Raw genomic sequence first — 21,998 nt, forward strand, 5'->3', positions numbered from 1 at the left:
GCCCACCACCATGACCAGCTAATTTTTGTATTTTTAGTAGAGACAGGGTCACACTGTGTTGGCCAGGCTGGCTTTGAACTCCTGACCTCAGGTGGGTCCACCCGCTTCAGCCCCCCACAGTGCTGGGATTACAGACGTGAGCCACCGTGCCCGGCCAAGACCCTATCTTAAAAAAAAGGTAACTTTCATTTTATTCCAATAAAACATTATACATGGGCACTGAAATTTGAATTTTATATAAATTTTATATATATATAAATATAAATATATATTTATATAAAAAATATGAGAAATATTATTATTCTTGACTTTTTATTCAATGATTAATAAAATGATCTAAGTGTGGTGGTGCATGTCGGTAGTCCTAGCTACTCAAAAGGCTGAGGTGGGAGGATTGCTTGAGACCAGAAGTTTGAGGCTGCAGTGAGCTATGATTACACCACTGCACTCCAGCCTGAGTGACAAAGTGAGACTTTGTCTCTAAAAAATAATAAAAAATAAAGTAAAAAGCCATTCTTAGCTCATAGGTGAATAAAGATAGGTGGCTGGCCCTATTTGACCTGTGGGCTATAGCTTAATGATTCCTGGTTCAGGGTTTATGATTGTGTATGTTGTTTTAATTCTGAGTTCTTGAAAATTGAGTTGTTAAAATGTTTTGTGACTCTCTACTGATAAATCTTGTATCTGTTGCTTTATAGCTGCACTTTGGCTTGAACTAGTTATTTCTTTACATGATTCAAACTTGGCCTCTGATAATGCATCTTCCAAAAGTTGTATTTGGAAAATCTTAGAATGAATGGATTATCTGTATGAGAAGATTGCATGTTCATTTAAGGTGCCAAGGGTTTTCTGAACAGCTCACCTTGGAAGCAGATGGGGTCTGTGCACTCCATCGTGCATTGTTTAGTTTGCCTGTTTGTTTTCCTTTCTTTAATGCCAGAAAGAATAACACAGACACACCTTATACAAGCATGCCAAGGTTACGGGATTGATTATTTTGTCAATATGTTTGAAAGCTGACTTTGAAAACATTTTTAGAACTTTGAAACTTTTAGGAAACATCTTAATCATAATACTCAGTGTTAGTATAAGATAACAAGTTTGAATGAAAACTTGACAAAGCATGTGGAATGTTTAGTTTGAACAGTCTGGGCCGGGCATGGTGGCTCATGCATGTAATCCCAGCGCTTTGGGAGGCCAAGGCGGGCGGATCACGAGGTCAGGAGTTCGAGGCCAGCCTGGCCAACATAGTGAAATCCCATGTCTACTGAAAGTACAAAAAATTAGCCAGGCTTGGTGGCGGGCGCATGTAATCCCAGTTGCTTGGGAGGCTGAGGCAGGAGAGTCGCTTGAACCTGGGAGCTGGAGGTTGCAGTGAGCTGAGATCACGCCATTGCACTCCAGCCAGGGCAACAGTGCAAGACTCCGTCTCAAAAAAAAAAAAAAAAGAAAATCCTGAATTGAATATTCTTAAAGGTTTTACTATATGAAAACGTAGACTCTTGTGTGCACGTGCATGCATGCATGCATGTTGATACAGTCATCTGCATTTATTTTGGAAGCTTGGTCTGTTGAATTATATTCTGAGGGTAATGAAAATATGCCAGCATAATGGATTTCCCCCCAAAATTTCTAAGTGAATTTTAAAAGACAACTCATAAGTAGAAACACTGGAATAATGTTCTTTCCAGACTAGATTCTTCATAAACAAGTTATCACAGATCATGGTACTGTTTTGGTTTGCTTCATGCCAAAAGTGTCCTTGATCAGTTACTTTAAATCTTGATACCACTCGACTGTTGCAGTATTGAGATTTTGTTTTTTGAATTTTGGTGATTCCAAGATATGGTAGGATATTTTGTCTTCTTTAGATTACCATTTCTTATTTTTTATTCTTATTTATTTATCAATTTATTTTTTGAGACAGTATGGTTCTGTCGCCCAGGCTGGAATGCAGTGGTACGATCTTGGCTTGCTGCAACCTCCACCTCTAGGGTTCAAGTGATTCTTGTGCCTCAGCCTCCTGAGTAGCTGGGACTATAGGCGTACACCACCATGCCTGGCTAATTTTTGTGTGTGTGTGTTTTTTAGTAGAGACGGAGTCTCACCATGTTGCCCAGGCTGGTCTCAAACTCCTGAGTTGAGGCAATCTGCCCCCTCGGCCTCCCAAATTGCTGGGATTACAGGCATGAGCCACCACGCCCAGCCCATTTCTTGTTTTTTAATATTTAACTCATGAGTAAATATAAGTAGGATTTTCTCAGTTAAATTATATCATAACATAACCCTTAACCCTTTGCTTATTGAAGTGTCCTTAAGAGACTCTTTATCCTAGAAACAAGAGTGGTGTTTGTCCAATCTCCTTAGGAGCTATAGAAATCAATTGAGTGGTGAAGATAGGTGAGAACGGCAAAGAATTGGCAGCTTAGGTCTGCAGCATTGGCTATAGGCCGCATTGGCTGAAGCGATGAGGAAGCAGTGACAGGAGATGGGTAGTGGAAGCACGCAGAGTGTGCACAGAGAAAGCTGGCTGAATGCTTTGGTGACAGTGACAATGCACTTTTCCAGTGCAGGCATGGACTCCCTAGAGGGTGAATAGGTGGGCTCCATCTCACCCCTATTTCCTCACTGTGCAAAATTCCATTGTTAGAGTTTTTTTAATGTGTGCTTTAAAATTTTTATTTATTTTTAATGTTAAGAATAAAGATATCCTGTTTTCACTTTAACCTCTTGAAATATAAGATGACTCATGTTCATTGGCACAAAGGTTGAGAGTTCAGTTCAGGGTCAAAACTCTTAGGCACTTGGACTTTGCTTTGCTACATACTTGCATTGCTCTGCTACCCTGTGTGGTATTCACAAGCTCAGTAACCTGAAGCAGACCCTGAACTGACTGCTGGGTGGTGCAATGGGAGGAAGTCCAGCTTTTTCAGTAGTGTGCTTTGTGTCCTACCACTCTCCCCAAACCACAGATAACTTAATTTTTAGCTTAGGAAGCAGTCTAAATAATGTATGCTGTTTTATTTTCTCCCAGGGACGTTGGCCAAGACATTGTTTATCTTAATGGAGAGATCTGATTATGTAACCATATATTATACTAATAAATGGTGTGTATAAGTTTTTATCTCTAATTAAAACTCTTTCCCTTTTTTTTGCATTTTTCTTTTTGAAAAGATCATTGTCACAGTCATACTGGGACTGGTTATAGGTGCCATTTACTTTGGGCTAAAAAATGATTCTACTGGAATCCAGAACAGGTAAGTAAATTTGGATCTTGATTTTAAGAAAATGCTGTTACTTTCTTCAAGCTTATGAAAATCCATTAACAATTTGAATATAAGACAAGTATAGTGTAAATGTCATTCTTTTATTGAGGGTAGGATGAGTCAGTTTATTTTTGAGACAGAGTCATGCTCTGTTGCCCAGGCTGGTATGCAGTGGCACGATCTCAGCTCACTGCAATCTCTGCCTCCCGGGTTCAAGCAATTCTCCCGCCTCAGCCTCCCAAGTAGCTGGGACTACAGGCATCCACCACCACGCCCAGCTAATTTTTGTATTTTTAGTAGAGACAGGGTCGCACCCTGTTGGCCAGACTGGCTTTGAACTCCTGACCTCAGGTGGGTCCACCCACGTTGGCCTCCCAAAGTGCTAGGATTACAGGCGTGAGCCACTCCACCTGGCCCAATTATTTTTAAATGTACAGTTGAGTGGCATTAAGTACATTTACATTGTTATGCAACTGTCACCACCATCCAACTCTAGAATTCTTTTTATCTTCTCAAATGGAATATCTATACCCATTAAGCAATAACTTCCCATCTCGTATCTGCCTCTCCTAACTCCTGGCAGCAATCATTCTACTTTCTGTCTCTGAACTTGACTACTCTAAGACCCTCATATAAGTGGAATCATACAGTAGATATTCTTTGGTAACTGACTTATTTCCTTTAGCATGTTGTCTTTATGGCTTATTCATGTAGCATGTGTCAGATTTCTTTCCTTTGTAAGGTTGAATAATATTCCATTGTATGTACATATCACATTTTGTTTTTCCATTCATCTGTTGATGGAAACTTGGGTTGCTTTCACCTTTTGGCTGTTGTAAACAGTGCTCCCTAGGTGTACAAATATCTCTTTCAGCCAGATGTGGTGGCATGTGTCTGTAGTCCCAGCTACTTGGGAGGCTGAGGTAGGAGGATTGCTTGAGCCTGGGAGTTCTAGGTTGCAGTGAGCTATGATTGCAATACTGCAGTCCAGCCTGGGTGACAGAGTTCGACCCTGTCTCTTAAAAAAACAAACAAACAAAAAAAAACTATTTTAGTTCCTGCTTTCAATTCTTCAGCTATATACCCAGAATTAGAATTTCTGGGTCAAATGGTAATTCCGTTAATTTTTTTGAGGAACTACTATACCGTCTTCCACAGTGGCCGCACCATTTTACATTCTTACCAGCAGTGTACAAGGATTCCAGTTTCTCCATATCTTTACCAACACTTTTCTTTTTCTCTCTTTTAAATAGTAGAGATCCATTGGATCTTTGGAGAATGTCTATTAAGTCCTTTGACCATTTTAAAATTGAATTGTTTGTTTTTTTGTTGTCGAGTTGTAGGAGTGCTTTATATTTTTGAGGAGATATTAATCCCTTATCAGATACACGATTTGCAAATATTTTTCCCCACTCTGTGGGTTGTCTTTTCAGTATTGATAGTGTCCTTTGATGCATAAACATTTTTAACTTTGATATAGTCCAATTGATCCATTTCTTCTTCTGTTGCCTGTGAGCTAATTTGTGTCACTTTTTAAATATATATGTTTGACTTAGGGGTGTGATGGGGGTGGGACTCAGCTTTTCCTGTTGTATGGTTAGCACTTTTGTTAGTGTTGTGATCCTTACCTAGTTTCAGTCACAGTGGGCCCTTAAAAACCTCATTTTATGAGGGGACTTTTTATCGACTGTATTGTGTTCTGAACGTAAGCACTCAGGAATTTCACAGCCCTCAGAGTTCTGGTTATTTCATGTATGGAGAACACTTGTGGCAGATACTGTGCTCCGTGGTGCTTGCTGTCCATAGTCTCAGGTTACCACCCCGTGATTTAGAGCGGGTAGATGGTAGTATCCCCAGTTTACTATTGAGGAAAGTTGAAGACGCTTATGTTCGGCCTACTTTGATGTCTGGAAAAGCCTGATTATTTTTTAAAGAATAAGCATAAAAGTTGATTCCTCACTCAAGTAAAATAAATTCTTGTGTATGGAATCAGATAGTGTTACTCTACACTGAGAGTATTATCACACAGCAGTTTACCAGAGTGATGTCATTGTTCATGTTGTTACTTTCCCTGAGGGCTGAGGTATCTGGATTATTTCCAGACTTGCCGGTAATTGATGGTTTGTGTGCCGTGTAGATGCCATTTCTTAACCCAGCGCAGAATATATCACAGGATCTAAAGGCTGTGGGCCTTTTATATTGTGCAGCAGGAAGCATTTGGAAAGGACATGCAGTACATGGAGTAACCTGGTCCTCAACTGGAACTTTGAAGAGGACCGGAAATCTGGCCATTAAAGCTCTTGGTAGAAAAATCCAGAGAAATAAAGAAGAACTTTAGGTGTTTCTTCAGATGTTTTCTGGAGAAATAGGGCATTAATCTTGTTTTAATTTGTTTGTTTTTGAAACAGAATCTCACAATATTGCCCAGGCTGGTGTGCAGTGGTGCAGTCATAGCTCACTGCAGCTTTGAACTCCTGGGCTCATAATTTGTATTTTTGACTTAAGCTTGCTATCTTTTTTTTTTTTTTTTTCCCAAAGCTCTAGGGTACATGTGCAGGATGTGCAGGTTTGCTACATAGTTAAACGTGTGCCATGGTGGTTTGCTACACCTATCAATCCATCACTTTGGTGTTAAGCCCAGTATGCATTAGCTATTTTTCCTGATGTTCTTCCTCCCACTGCCTCCCATTGACCCCACTATCATTTTTTAAATAAGCATTTGGATTATGTTAAAGTGGCCTGTGTATATGATTTAATCCCTCCTGGGATGATTAGTGATTTATTGATTAGGAAAAAACGTTTCAGCATCATCTCTGGAAACAGGTTCTCAAAGTTTTGTTCAGCGGTGAATATTAGTACTTCATAATTTAAAACTGCTCGAGGCCAGTGGTTTAGTTCTCTTCTTTGGGGATGAATTCTCTGAGAGAGGAAAGCACTCTCTGCTCTTTCTCTAACCCGTTTAACTGAGAAACTGGGTTTTAATCATATGTAGAGTATAAGCATCTTTGAATTAATAGCTACCTCTGGAATAACTGCTTTACAGAGTTGTGGTGATAGCTAAACAAATTAGTGTATATTAAGGGAAAAGGTATACTTTAAAAATAGTATTCAGATCCAGTCATCTCACTTCTAGATATTTACCCCAAAGATGTGAAATCAGTTTGTTGAAGAAATTTCTGCACCCTCATATTTATCACAGCATTGTTCACAATAGTCAAGATACGGAATCACCCTAAGAATCTGATTTGATAAAGAAAATGTGGTATATATACACAATGGAAAAACAAAAGAAATTTTGTCATTTGCAATAACATGGATGGGATTGGAGAATATTATGCCAAGTGAAATAAGCCAAACGCAGAAAGCTAAGCACTGAAATGTCACATAATCTCACTTAATGTGGAATCTGAAACAATGGAACTGAAAGAGACAGTAGAATGGTGGTTACCAGAGGCTAGAGGGGTGTGGGGAATGGAGAGATGATGATCAAAGGGTACAAAACCTCAGTTACACAGGAGGAATAAGGATTTTTCTTTGGCGATACATTGCACAATGTGGTGAACACAGTAAATAATAACATAAATTTCAGAATTGCTAAAATTTAAGATTCTTTTACCACAAAAAATAAATGTTTGAGGCGATGGATGTGTTAATTAGCTTGATTTAATTATTTCACACTTATGATTCATGAATCATATAACTTGGTACCCCACAAATACATACAACCATAATATGCCAATTTATAATTTAAAAAATCAAAATAAAAAATATTCAGACCAATAAGTAGATATAACAGATGTGGATTACCACCTTGAAAGAATTAGAATGAATTAACTTCCTTAATAAGAAAAAGCTGTGTTTAAAATAAATCATCTTAGTATTTGGAAGGAACGTTTCCGTTGTCTACTTTTTCAGAGTCATTATGAACATTACTGTACTGATAGATTTAAGACAACAAATTGAATTGAATCTTTGCTATGTTCCATGTTCTGAAATTAGCTTTGTACTTGATATTAGGTTTATTTGTGTACAGAAAGTGAGATAACTGCATGTCTACCAGGCCTGGCTATTTTTCATTCATTTTAATTGTATGTACATACTTTTAAAGCTGTTCTGGCTGGGCACCGTGGCTTACACTTGTAACTGCAGCACTTTGGGAGGCCAAGCTGGGAGGATTGCTTGAGGCCAGGAGTTCAACTCAGTTGCAGTGGGTTTATGATCATGCCACTATACTCTAGCCTGGGTGACCAAGGGCAACTCTGTCTCTAAAAATAAAATAAAACAAAAAAGACCCTAGCCTGTTCCCTTAGATCTTTGTTCTTTAGGTATCTATGGACTCTTTGTTTTCTTTTAATGTAATTGTGTTGTTCACTTGGGTTTGCATTTTTTAAAATGTTCTCTTGTTTTTACGCCATTTAAATGATGTGTCACTTACCTCTTTTTCAGTTTCAACTCACACCCTCACTGTCAATTATGTTTTGTTATGGTGTTTCAGGAATGTTGGCATGCTTTCATAAAATTCATATTTGTATCAAAGTGTAGATTAACTTAGCATTTTCCTTTTTATTTATTTATTTTTTATTTTTTGAGACAGTGTCTCACTCTGTCGCCCAGGCTGGAGTGCAGTGGCGCGATCTCAGCTCACTGCAACCTCCACGTCCAAGGTTCAAGCGATTCTCCTGCCTCAGCCTCCTGAGTAGCTGGGACTACAGGCACCCGCCACCACGCCCGGCTAATTTTTGTATTTTTAGTGGAGACGGGGTTTCACCATGTTGGTTAGGCTGGTCTTGAACTCCTGACCTCGTGATCCTCCCGACCGGCCTCCCATAGTGCCGAGATTACAGGCATGAGCCACTGCGCCCGGCCAACATTTTCCTTTTTAAATCTCAGTTACTTCACTGAGAAACAAGCACTAATAGTGTTCCTTTTCATTACAATACACAAATTAGATTTTTCTTTGTCAGTAAGTGTTACTTGGTTTCCTCTGAGCACTCTGGAAACCTCATAGAGGGCTGGCTGTCTTAGCGTGGTCAAGGATAATGTCATGGCCCTCCTGATGGTGGTGTAGTGCATGTAGGTTATGCATATAATAAGGGGTTGATCGAAGGTTCCCTTCACTGTCTTTCATTTTGCTTCCACATGACTTACATTCTTTGTTTAACTTGAAAATCAAAGTGGCTAATTGAATTTCTTAATCTTTGCAGACTTTATTTAGCTTACCACTTTTCTGTTCATACGTTAGGAATGGTACTTGGCATTTTTGTTAGTTAAAATTATGTATTGGCCTGGCTGCCATACCAAAATACTATAGAGCAAGTGGCTTAAACAACAGAAATTCGTTTTCTCTTAGTTCTAGTCTGAAAGTCTGAGATCAGAATACCAGCATTGCTGGGTTCTGGTAAGGGCCCTCTTCCTGGCTTGCCGACTTGCCTCCTTGCTGTTCCTTGTGTGGCAGAGCAAGAGCTCTGGTGTCTCTTCCTATTAGGACACTCTTCCCATTACACTCTCCCCACCTCCCTATCCTGTAACCTCATCTGAACCTAGTTACCTTCCAAAGGACCCATCTTCAAATACCATCACATTGGGGTTGGGGGCTTCAACATATGAATTTTGGTGGGGGGAGACGCTATTCATTCCACAATAATCCAAGACTATGAATTTCAAAATGAGCTATAATATGTAGTCCCAGGGGTACCACTGTGGAGACATAAGAGATGGGGAGAGGCTTGATGGGGTTCATGCTTCCCTGTTTCAACCAGAACAGTTTCCCTTTTTTTCCTGCCTAACTTTATACACTGTCATTTGTGGAAAGAGTTTTGTGGGTAGAAAATCTATCTATGAATGCTGAGTTGACTGCGGTGATTTGGTTCCCCTTTTCATGGCAGAGCCGGGGTTCTCTTCTTCCTGACGACCAACCAGTGTTTCAGCAGCGTGTCGGCCGTGGAACTCTTCGTGGTAGAGAAGAAGCTCTTCATGTGAGTAGGTCTTTGTTCTGGGAACAGGGCTGTCCAGCGGCAGGGGCTATTGGTTAGACTGATTACATCTGGGGTTGGGGCCAAGGATGGGATCCTGAGGATTACCAGTACTTTTTAAAATTTATTTTTAAATTGATGAATAAAAATTGTATATATTGATCATGTACAACATGATGTTTTGAAAATATGTATAGGGGTTACCAATATTCATTGAGAAAAAGCAGCCGGAGGTAGGGAAGAAAATCCTGAGCATTTGGGACCTGATATCCAGAGAAAAGAGTTTTTCTAGATTTGAGTACAGTCAGAAAATCCAAATGTTGGAGAGAGCAAGCAATAAAGGGACTGAAAAGTATCTTTTGTTTTTAGTAAATACTGATGACCTTCACAAGAAAAGTTTGAGGGGCTTGGTAGAGATTAAGCAGCAACTTGGAAGTGGGGAGATTAAGTCGACAAAGAATGTGACCATGCTTAGCCCTCAGTGGACCAGGGAAGTGGCACGAGCCAGAAGGCATTCTTACAGTAAAGAGCAGCCTGGTTTAATTTCTTGTATTTTCCTTTTTTTTTTTTTTTTGAGACAGGGTCTTGCTTTGTCGCCCAGGCTGGGGTCCAGAGACATGATCATGGCTCATTGCTGCCTTGACCTGTGGGGCTTATGCAGTCCTCCCACCCTCAGCCTCCTGAGTAACTGGCATACCTAGCTATTTTTTTTTTTTTTTTGAGATAGAGTCTCACTGTGTCTCCCAGGCTAGAGTGCAATGGTGCGATCTTGGCTCACTGCAACCTCCACCTCCCAGGTTCAAGGATTCTCCTGCCTCAACCTCCCAAGTAGCTGGGATTACAGGCGCCTGCCACCACACCCAGCTAATTTTTTTGGTATTTTTAGTAGAGACGGGGTTTTGCCATGTTGGCCAGGCTGGTCTCAAACTCCTGACCTCAGGTGATCCACCCCCTTTGGTCTCCCAAAGCGCAGGGATTACAGGTGTGAGCCACTGCACCGGGCCGCCTGGCTATTTTTTTCTTTTTTTAAATTTTTTGTAGAGAGAAGGTCTCACTATGTTTCCCAGGCTGGGTATTTTTCAAGGATGGATCACATTTGCCTAAATGTACATGTCACATATAGGAATTATTAGAAAGGGAAATAATGAAGGAAGTGGAAGAGTTTGGAATTGTGGGAGAAAGATGTCAGGAAGAGGAAAGACTACAATTTGGTAGTTGACAGGGATGTATGGCTGGAAGACATGATCATTGAAAGAAGTCTTTTTCTTTTTTTAACTTGAGAGTAGAAGAAGTAAGAAGAGCTTAGTCTCCTGAAGCTGCACTGGGGGGCTTGGAGAATAACAGGCCACCTTCTTCATCAGAAATAGGGAAAAAGAAAAGCTTCTATTCCTGTCAAAATCGGCTACTGAAGTGCTGTTCTTCAAGGAAAGCCAGCGTCAAAGAAGGAAAAGAAGCATTCTTTGAAGAGAGGGAGGATGTGTGGAATCTGTTTCCCTGGACACAGAGTTCAGGATCTAGAAAGAGCAGCAATAGGAGGGAACTGTGTCATGAGAAGAGGGGCTGTGCACAGAGCTTCATGGGATGCTGTCCCAGGGAGGCTGGCACCCAAGGTATTCATGGGCATGCATAGTGGGTCTAGCCCTGAGGATGTGGGAAGCTGGCTTGTTTGACCCCTGCTGTCAGCAGAGGTCTGTAACAGACAAGCCTAGCCTGCCCTGTGGCTTCTTAAACTAATCTGGGATGTATGATATGTATTTTTGTTCTATAGACATGAATACATCAGCGGATACTACAGAGTGTCATCTTATTTCCTTGGAAAACTGTTATCTGATTTATTACCCATGAGGATGTTACCAAGTATTATATTTACCTGTATAGTGTACTTCATGTTAGGTAAGTATGTAACAAAACAAAAAAGGACATGTCTTCAGTCTTGCCTGTGGGTGAAGTCAGTTGCACCTTGCAAGCATATTTTTGGTTCTCAAAACTATAAACCAAACCATGAGATAAGGAAACACCTGTCCATTTTGCACTCTCTGAAATAGTTGTTCACTGTCAGCTATTTTTGTCAAGACTGTTTCCCAACTGAACTCGTTTGTTTGTTTGCTTTGTTTTGTTTTTTTGAGGCAGGGTCTTGCTCTGTCACCCAGGCTGGAGTGCAGTGGTGATCATATCTCACTGCAGCCTCAACCTCCCGGGCTCCAGTGATCCTCCTACCTCAGCCTCTGAGTAGCTAGGACTACCGGCACACATAAAGATGGAGTTTTTGGTAAAGATTGGGTCTCACTGTGTTGCCCAGGCTGGTCTTATACTCCTGGCCTCAAGTAGTCCTCCTACCTCAACCTCCCAAAGTGCTGGGATTATAGGAATGAGCAGATGTGCCCAGCCTGAACTTTTAAAACCACTTATAAAACTACACTTTACTGAGAGATGCTTGTGTTATACACAAACACGGAAAGAATTTATAAAACTTTGAGACTATGCTGGAGAAGCTGGGATATTTATAGCCTATTTGTGTTTTCTATCTGTCTGTCTGTCTGTCTATCTATCTATCATCTATCTATCTATCTATCTATCTATCTATCATCTATCTATCTATATCTATCTATCGCTCTCTCTCTCCCTCTATATATACACACACACACATACACACACTTAGAGATATATAGAATGATTAAATATATTTAATCTCTTAGAGATACGTAGAATGATTAAATATATATATGTATTTATTTAATGTATATTCCCCATCCCTACTTCTTTAATGAGAGAAAGACGGTGACTTTTGGGGCTTGTTAATTAAAAAAAATACTTGTTTCGTAGATGTGGAGACTCATTTGTGCATTATGCTCAGGCTTCACTCCAGGCTCCTTGCATCTGATTTCCATATATTTCACTGATACACACATGCACAAACACAAAACCCCCAGAAATATCTATTTTGACATTACAAGATAAGAACTACTGACTGAGCTTAAACCTTCCATTTGACAAATAATAGGTGTGTCCTAAACAATCAGGGTTAGGATCTAGATCTCCAGACTCCTGATTGTTGTTCTTGTGGCTGTTTCAAATCTTCAGATTATGTTACCTGTAGTATTAGCTCACTACAGTTTAGAAAGCAGTTTATGAAACATAATTTAGTCCCATTTCAATCCAGAGTGATGTGGTGATCTGTCTGGGGAGGGTTGGGTTATGGAGGCCCCCTCCCCCTCCCCCAGATACTACAACCACTTCTAGGTCATGGCATCTCGATTGTTCCAGTCCCTTCATTCACAAAGTTACAGCACACAATGAGTAATATGGGGATGTATGGGCAAATGAATGTGCTATTGATGAGTTTCCTGTGAAAAGAGAAGGCAGTTGAATTTTGGCTAGTTGTACTGCCTGTAGCTCTGCATCTCAGGAACTCAGAAATTGTTCGTAATTATACATAATGGCACATAAGTGTTATAAGGACCAGTGCTTATGAAGTTGGTATAAAATATGAGAACTTTATGCAGTTACATGGACAGACACAACATTGGAGACGCAGAGTGGTTGGAGAGTGGATGACTTTTTTTCATTCTAATATTAGTTTCTCAAAATATTAGTATTAAATTTGCACAATAAAGAATCCAAAACATACGGTGACCTAGGCAATTGGGTTAACTACTTCTTCTCTTTCTGACTAAGGATTGAAGCCAAAGGCAGATGCCTTCTTCCTTATGATGTTTACCCTTATGATGGTGGCTTATTCGGCCAGTTCCATGGCACTGGCCATAGCAGCAGGTCAGAGTGTGGTTTCTGTAGCAACACTTCTCATGACCATCTGTTTTGTGTTTATGATGGTGAGTCTGAACTGTGTTTCCTCTGATAAGGAATTGTTTTTTCCTTCATTTCTTCCTGCACATTCACCTGTCACGTAAAACCTGTTTTAAGGATTCTGTAAATGGGACTCTGCTTTACTTAAGGCCATCTACTGACATAGATTATGTTAGAGAATATACTAACTTTCCTCTTTACCCTTATCCAACCTTTTTTGCTACTATTCTAATGTAGTTCCAATAATTTTAGTTAATATTGTTACTAATGAGCTTTTAAAAGGCGTTTCTTGGTGACATATTATGAAACATTAATAAATTGGAATTTCAGAAACCAGAAGACATTTGATCGGCAGATTCTCTTGAGAATGACAGATTATTTGCCTGACTTTCATGCTGGCATTAGAGAACTGCTAGCTTATTTTTTTTTTACATTTTTAATTTCTGTTTTAAAGTTCCCACATACAGCATTGAACTGCTAGCTTGTTTACCTACCAGCAGAGATGGTTTGGTTGGATTTATAATACTATTTTCCAAGACACACGTTAAGCCTCATAAGAAGCAGAACAGAGTATGGTTTAGTAGTCTATTTTGGCTCCCTCTCGTATTTTGAAAAACAGTGTTTTAAAAATATTGGAAAATTGCAGAGTTCACACACTACTAAGTACCGCCTTTCTGGGTTTCGTTCCTGACATTCAATATGTTTCTGCTTATCTTTTTTTTTTAATGGTTACTTAATCCTAATCTTACATGCCCCTAAATTTTGCACATAGAGGAATCAACAGGTGAACGAAACCAGTTACGTTTTTTTCCCCTTCAACATCATACTTGACAGGAACATGTTCTGTCTGCTAGAGTAGGAGTAGATGTCTTTAAATAAAAATAATTAGCACAAACTCTCACCATAGTTTAATTCTTCCATTTCTGGATTTGAAAACTACCAATGCAAACATTAATGAGGAAGTGATAGGCTTGTTTATATTTCCCATACTGTCATCCAGCAAATACAAATGTTTTGATTTATTATTATTTAAAGATTTCTACACAGAACATTAAAAACTAGTCCTAAAACTATATTTTACTCAGAGATGCCGTGTTATATGCTAAGCACTTGGTCAGGTCAAGTCTGAATATGTATTGTCATACCAGCAACATCATTGTTATGCATATACCAGTATGCTTGTGGTGGCAATTAGTTCTCTTGTCAATCTTAGGCAGGTCTTCCTGGCATTTCCATTGCGCTACTGCTTTTTGGCAGCTTTAAATGATAGCACTGATCCTGTTTATACTGTACCTCTCACCACATTATACTGTGTGTCAGTTCTAGACTTTGGATTATGTTAAGCCTGCATTCAGAACCCCATATCCTTGCTAAAGTCATATGGATACAGACTGCAAACCTTTGTAAATAAGAAATCTTATCACATGAGGTGCAGTGGGCGTGTGATGCTCAGGATTGATCTGGCATAGGTTCTTCCAATGCCAGGTGTATTGGTGAGCACACATAGTGGTTGTGTCATTAAAATAGTCAGTGCTTCTTGACCTTCCCTTGTGTGCAGTTACAAATAAAGTTGAGTACATAGTCTTGACAGTTGAGGATCTTCCAATTAAATGGAATATCTAATATGTATTAGATATTTTGTTCTTCCTTTAAAACCATAAATGACTTCAGCTATATAGAGATGTGCACATGCAGAGGAAAAGAGTTTAGTGAGTGTCTAGAGTAAGTGGAAAGAACTTCAAGAAAGAGTTGGTTTTAAAACAAATACTTACAAAGTGGTAGAGACTTGAAGAGGGTATTCTCTAGAATTCTGCATGAAATTACTGAAGCAGGCCTGACTCTTAGTATTTGCTTTTTGTAGATTTTTTCAGGCCTGTTGGTCAATCTCACAACCATTGCATCTTGGCTCTCATGGCTTCAGTACTTCAGCATTCCACGATATGGATTTACGGTATGTCTTCCTTGTCTGTCATTGTGACTGCATTCCCAAGCTAGGAACAGTGGAAATCAAGTGTCCTTATCTCATTTCCCTGACCGTGAGCTGTGAAAGTCTCCCATCCAGAAACTCCCTTTTAGGAGCAAGGAATGAGAATTTCCTGTTAGCCTTGGTTAACACAAGGCTGGCGAGTCATTTGCTATTTTCCTCAGTCATCCTTTAAAGGGTTGAAGAGTGGGGAGATACCTCCTAGTAAAGGAGAAAGGTTGGCTAATTGATGAAAAACACCTTGTTGCATTTCAGTTCAATAAGGAAATAAATGAGAGGCTGGGAGAGTAGAATACGTATGTTTATAATGAAAGGAAAATTAGAAGAACAAAGACTGTATAATAAGCATAGTCATATTGGCTTTTGCAAGCTCATTAACTCCAAAGTAAACTATCTGTGTCTTAATATAGTATAACCGAGCTTCTAACTTCCAAGAATTACAACTGGTTCTAATGAAAACAAACAAGAACAAAAGATTGTCACTGTAAATTAACAATACTCATTGAGCACAACTCTACCATTTTAATTAGATGTTTATGGGGTTACAAAATTGGGGAGAGAAGGAGGAAGGAGCTATGGTGTAATACAGCCAGAGGTCTCCCGCTTTGGCCAAATACTTTCCTTCTTTTGTATTGGAAGCCAAAATCCCAACCCTAGGCTTCTTGATTGCCAGGGAAAATAACATTAGTTGGTTTGGTGAGACAAAGACTGTGAATATGTTTTTAGAAATAACAATAAAGATTAAACTCAGAGGGCATGATTGTGATAACTCTTTGGAAACTTCTTGAAATTTAAAACTGTTTACCTTGCCCTGCTCCCACTTGTGTTATAGGCTTTGCAGCATAATGAATTTTTGGGACAAAACTTCTGCCCAGGACTCAATGCAACAGTAAACGATACTTGTAGCTATGCAACGTAAGTTTGTGTTCAATGTCAAAATGGGTTTTGTTACTACCATGGTGTGATGTGTAAAGGCCACTGGGCTTAGATCTGAGTCCTTCCAGGGGCACTGAATTTTTGTGAGCCTACGTTTTCTCATCCGTAAAGTGAGTTGTTGTGCGCAAATGCACGTGAACATGCGGCACAACCCCTCAGTATTCTGCTGCAGTAAAGGTTGTCTTTAACGTGCAGCCATGTTTCTTATGTTTGTTTCTTATTGTTTGTTTTGGGCCTTTTAAAAGATCCTTTTGATATTTTGATTGTGGGTTTGAATTCTTGGTTTTCAGAGCATTTGAGATTGAAGTGAGATGCCTTGATGTTTTATCAAGGGCTTATGGTCCCTGAACTGTATGGATTATATGAAATCTATGGGTCCATGAACTCATGGATACTTCTGAGCCCAACCCATGGACAGTAGTTAAGAATGAAATAGGCAGCAATAGCACAAAGAATGTGAACGTTTCCCTGCCAAGATCCTGGCACTTCCACTGCCTCATGCATTTGGAAGACATCAAGAAATCAAAGGCCGCATAGTCATGTGTTGTTGTTTTTAAATTAACTTGGAATACTCCCTATCAATCGATTTATCCTTTAAAACAACAAGAAACACTTGAGTAAGTTGAGAAAAAAACCTGTTTTCACATAATGTTAAAACAGATTCTAATAACACTAGATAATACTGTTTTAAGAATTTAGTAACACGTTCCTTTTCTATGATTGCTAATGGTTTGATTTTGATACATAAATTAATGAGAGAAAAGAGTATGTTGATATTATCCTCAATCTCCTGAAAGTTCAAGTAGAATATAAATAATTCTGAATAACAGGACAAATTACTCTTTTGAATTATTCACAGGAAATCCTCTATACAGAGAGGTTTTCTTTATTCTGTCCCTCTCTTTTGGCTTGATCAGGGTGGTCAGGAGGAAGTGGATGGGAAAAATGGGACCAGATAAGGAGGAACTACCATGGGCTTCATGGTAGCGGAAGATGAGGCTTCATCCTCAGAAGACAAAGGAGGAAGATATTCCTTTTTTTTTGAAATGGAATCTCGCTCTGTCACTGAGGCTGGAGTGCAGTGGCACAATGTCCACTCACTGCAAGCTCCACCTCCTGGGTTCACGCCATTCTCCTGCCTCAGCCTCCCGAGTAGCTGGGATTACAGGTGCCCGCCACCACACCTGGCTAATTTTTTGTAGTTTTAGTAGAGACGGGGTTTCACCATGTTAGCCAGGATGGTCTCGATCTCCTGACCTCGTGATCCACCCGCCTCGGCCTCCCAAAGTGCTGGGATTACAGGCGTGAGCCACCGTGCCCGGCCAGGAGGAAGCTATTCTTATAGTAAAAGAGAGGCTATGTATGTTTTTCGAATTGCTGAATTCCCAAGAGTTGCACAAAAATGGTATCAGGCAGTAACTGTGGCTGTCCAAGGTCTTTTTAGTATAAGATGATTTCCTAACCTGTGGCAAGGAGTTCATCCTACTCTACTCTAGCTGCCACTTAAGGCTTAAACCTAATAGCTGAGTCTGCTGGGAATGTCTTGTACCTGAGTATCTGTGATGCTCATCACAGTCTTGGTGTAAGAGCTGACAGAACGTGACTTTGGCAGGAAACCCATGCACACCTCTTTTCCTGGTTTTGGAATTCTTAGTCTGTGTTGTTTTTTATGGCTATTTGTAAGGGTAAAGAGTACTGTAAGAGCTTTGATCATCTTAGTAAGGGTCACAGGTGTCATCTGTTTAAGCGGATGTTTTCTTTATCAGGGATAAGGGAACTATTACTTGATAAATATTTCTGCCCTTTGGAGACAGCAGCATTACAGATTTGGAAACCAATAAATTTGAGTAGGCTAAAAACTCGGTGATTCAAGTATGACTCTGTAAACCTGGTCAAGTTCCTTAAACCTTAGTCCCCTCATCTTTTAAGTGTGTACAATGTCTATCACATTGGATTGTTTTAGGAATTAACTAAGTTAGGTTCATGTTGCTTGTTAGTGTCTAGCAAAATTGTAAGCACACAATGACTGTTAGCTATGACATCTGAAGGGGTAATCATTAAAGGCCTGGTTAAATTTTAGGCTCTTTTAAGGAACAGTGGATATACTGAGTAACATTTGACAGATGCTAGGAATGAAGTTATATTCTCTTTCTGTTGAATTTCAGATGTACTGGCGAAGAATATTTGGCAAACCAGGGCATCGATCTCTCACCCTGGGGCTTGTGGAAGAATCACGTGGCCTTGGCTTGTATGATTGTTATTTTCCTCTCAATTGCCTACCTGAAATTGTTATTTCTTAAAAAATATTCTTAAATTTCTCCGTAATTCAGTATGATTTATCCTCACATAAAAAAGAAGCACTTTGTTTGAAGTATTCAGTCAAGTTTTTTTGTTGTTTTCTGTTCCCTTGCCATCACACTGTTGCACAACAGCAATTGTTTTAAAGAGATACATTTTTAGAAATCACAACAAACTGAATTAAACATGAAAGAACCCAAGATATCATGTATCGCATATTAGTTAATCTCCTCAGACAGTAAACATGGGGAAGAAATCTGGTCTAACTTATTAATCTAAAAAAGGAGAATTGAATTCTGGAAACTCCTGACAAGTTATTACTGTCTCTGGCATTTGTTTCCTCATCTTTAAAATGAATAGGTAGGTTAGTAGCCCTTCAGTCTTAATACTTTATGATGCTATGGTTTGCCATTATTTAATAAATGACAGATGTATTAATGCTATACTGGAAATGTAAAATTGAAAATATGTTGGAAAAAAGATTCTGTCTTATAGGGTAAAAAAAGCCACCGTGATAGAAAAAAAATCTTTTTGATAAGCACGTTAAAGTTAATAGAACTTACTGATATTTCTCTCTAGTGGTATAATATCTCAGGAATCTTGGCTGAGGGTTTGGAACTGTAGGTAGAGTAGGGGGCCAGGAGTCCAGTAATAGAATTCTTGCACCATTTCTGGAACATTCTAGCTCTGGAAGGTCACGTAACCTTCTTGGGGTAGTTCAGTGGTTTATAATCCAGGTGTGTGTCAGAATCATCTGAGGAACTTTGCTAAAATACAAAAGTCTGGCCTAAGTATCTCCAGCTCTACCTTCATAAAGGAATCTGACCACTCCTGGATTTGGTAATTTCCAAGCTCTGAAAATTTGACTTGGGATTTAATAACTATTACATCTGTCCCTATGTAGGTTTTCTTTCCTACTTATATACCTTATTTCTATATGTTTTCTTCATTCTAACCTTCATCAGTAATAGGGAAATGTTTTAATTTTTTTTTTTAGTTGAAGGGTAATGTACCAAAAAATATAGTTCAGTGAATTAAAATGAACACACATGTGCAACCACCAATGCAGGTCAAGAAATAGAAGATTGTAGCCCACAAAAGCCCACTCAGCCACTCTCCCAGTCACTACTTCCTTCCTTACCCCTGGGTTATTTTTGAAATGACACTTGATGTATTCCCCTCTGTCGCTGTTATGAGAACATTGCTACAGCCAAGTGTTGTGTTTCTGTGTGCATAGGTTGATACTTAATTATCTCCCCACTTTTTAATAAACTTGTAATTTGGAAATAATTTTAGATTGACAGAAAAGTTGCAAAGACAGTGAGGAAAGTTCCTGTCTACTCTGCTCAGCTTCCCTTAATGTTAACATTTTATATAGCAAGGTGCATTTGTCAAAGCTAAGAAGTTAACACTGGTACAATCACTGTTAATTAAACTGGACACAATATTCAGATTTCACCACTCTTCCACTAATATTCTTTCATTGTTCTAGGATTCAATTCAGGAGACCACATTGCATCTAGCCCTCTTTTTTAAAAGTAAATACTTTTCAACACTTACAGGAATTAACTGAGCTGGGGCATCACTGGTGTGTAGACGCCCTGAGACTGGTCATCTTGGAATTCATTTAGTTTGTCATTGGGTGCCCTGACATTCTGTCACAACATCAATTTGGGAACATGGCATTATATTTTTATCTTTGAACTTTTTTCTTTTTGGATGACATTTGATTAATGCATCGTCTTGTAACACATTATCTTTTTTCTTGGTTATGTGATCATGAAGATTAATCAGTTTTTCCTGTTCTTGGTATAATTCCTGCTTTTCACATACCTGTGCCTTACAGTTCTCTATATATACCCTTCGCTTATTACACAGAAAGAAATATCTATTTATACTTTTTACACAAAATATACTTCAAAAGAAACAAAACAGCCAAAATTATTAACAACTTTTTAAATAAATGAAAATTTAATTATATCCTATTTTATGTATTCTCTTTTTATATTAAAATTGCCTTTATATACTTTTGTTGTAGTAGGAACCAGATAACATAAAATTTACCATCTTAACCATTTTAAAATTGAGGAATTTTTTTTTTTTTTTTTTGAGATAGAGTCTCGCTTTGTCACCCAGGCTGTAGTGCAGTGGCGCGATCTCGGTTCACTGCAAGCTCCGCCTCCCGGGTTCACGCCATTCTCCTGCCTCAGTCTGTAGTAGCTGGGACTACAGTCACCTGCTACCATGCCCGGCTACTTTTTTTTTTTTTTTTTTGTATTTTTAGTAGAGACAGCGTTTCACTGTGTTAGTCAGGATGGTCTCCATCTCCTGACCTCGTGATCCAACTGCTTCAGCCTCCCAAAGTGCTGGGATTAAGGCGTGAGCCAGCGTGCCCGGCCAGGAACTTTTTTTAAAGTATGGTTTATTTTCTTATAAAGTAGAAATTTACTTAAAGATATAGATATCCATATATATTATATATACCCTATATATTATATATATTCTCTGTATTTTTATATCCTATATATAATTTATATCTTATATATGGGTATCTATATCCTTAAGTAAATTTCTACTTTATAAGAAAATAAACCACACTTTAAAAAATGTTCCTTAATTTTAAAATGGTTAAGATGGTAAATTTTATGTGCTCATTTTGCTTTATATATATATATTCTTTTGATTTTATTTTCTTGGATGTCAGAACTAATCTATAATGGAGACGAATTAATGTGGTTTAACATAAAAGAAATCCCAGTTAAGTGAATATAAGTTGCTATTTATACTGTTTATACTATAAATGTATACTATCTATATTACTTTGCATTCTTTAGTGGCAATATATAGTGTTTTATGATACCTCACTGTACTGTGTCTAAAGAACTTTTCTTTTGGATGTAGCAGTAGGATTATAAAAGGTCATTGACTTGACAACACCTGCAGGTCATTACAGTATTTTAAAAACTTTCGTCTGGTATTCATAGTAAAAAAAAAATACTTCATATTACAGCCCTTTTTTTGTGCATGCACAAAAATATAATCCAAACAAGTTTCTTATGGTGCATTCTGAAAGATATTTTAAAAATAAGGTTTGAGTCAATACATCTCCTAGGTCTATCAATATAATAAAGCAAATATGCAATCAAGAAATACGTGTTTTCAAAGTTATATAATTATATCCATCTCTTTAATTATTTTTAGTGTTCTGGTTTGATAATTTTTTTGCTTATGCTGGGAATATTGCTCTCCCTACCTCACGTGGATATCAAAAGGACTAAGTAATTCTTAATACTTTTTTTCATTTCATGTTCTTTGTTTTCATAGAACCTTACATTCCCCAAATTCCTTTATGCATCTGTAAAATGAGAGTTTCTTCTACCTTTAAAGTTCTGTGCATGCATGGATATTTACATTAAATTGTTTTTTTTTTTTTCAAGTACCTCCAAGAAGAGCAGCCAGCCAATTTGACTTTTTCAATGTCCACTAAATTTCTCAGTGCAACCCTATAATTTCTTTATTTTGATTTATTACAAAAATTTGAATCTTCTGTCATGCAGATTCAGACTAAAGTTGCTAAGATCAAGGAGGGGAGGGTGGTCTTTTGTTCAAAAAGTCATCTTTCCACCTGTACTTCTGGTTGGTCCTGTGTATTTTTTTTTTAAGACTTTGTTTTGGTTGGTGGAGGCAGGATGGAGGGGAGTTCATTATTCCTGTAAACCAGGGGTTGACAAAACTTTC

General features: G+C 38.5%; 1 protein-coding gene across 3 annotated transcripts in view; it reads left to right on the forward strand.

The window, feature by feature from the left end:
- The window catches only part of ABCG2 (ATP binding cassette subfamily G member 2 (Junior blood group)), a 98,433-nt gene extending 76,687 nt beyond the window's left edge, over positions 1-21,746 (forward strand). For all 3 annotated transcript variants that reach the window (XM_058433019.1, XM_032142731.2, XM_032142806.2), the window contains exons 10-16: positions 3,175-3,257; positions 9,152-9,241; positions 11,007-11,131; positions 12,914-13,068; positions 14,904-14,993; positions 15,859-15,941; positions 18,128-21,746. In XM_058433019.1, the coding sequence (XP_058289002.1) occupies positions 3,175-3,257; positions 9,152-9,241; positions 11,007-11,131; positions 12,914-13,068; positions 14,904-14,993; positions 15,859-15,941; positions 18,128-18,275 (774 nt within the window). In that variant the 3' untranslated portion in view covers positions 18,276-21,746. The remainder of the gene's footprint in view (positions 1-3,174; positions 3,258-9,151; positions 9,242-11,006; positions 11,132-12,913; positions 13,069-14,903; positions 14,994-15,858; positions 15,942-18,127) is intronic.
- Positions 21,747-21,998: the final 252 nt, after the last annotated feature.

Source organism: Hylobates moloch, unplaced genomic scaffold (assembly GCF_009828535.3).
Source record: "Hylobates moloch isolate HMO894 unplaced genomic scaffold, HMol_V3 SCAFFOLD_2, whole genome shotgun sequence".
Taxonomy (NCBI): Eukaryota; Metazoa; Chordata; class Mammalia; order Primates; family Hylobatidae; genus Hylobates; species Hylobates moloch.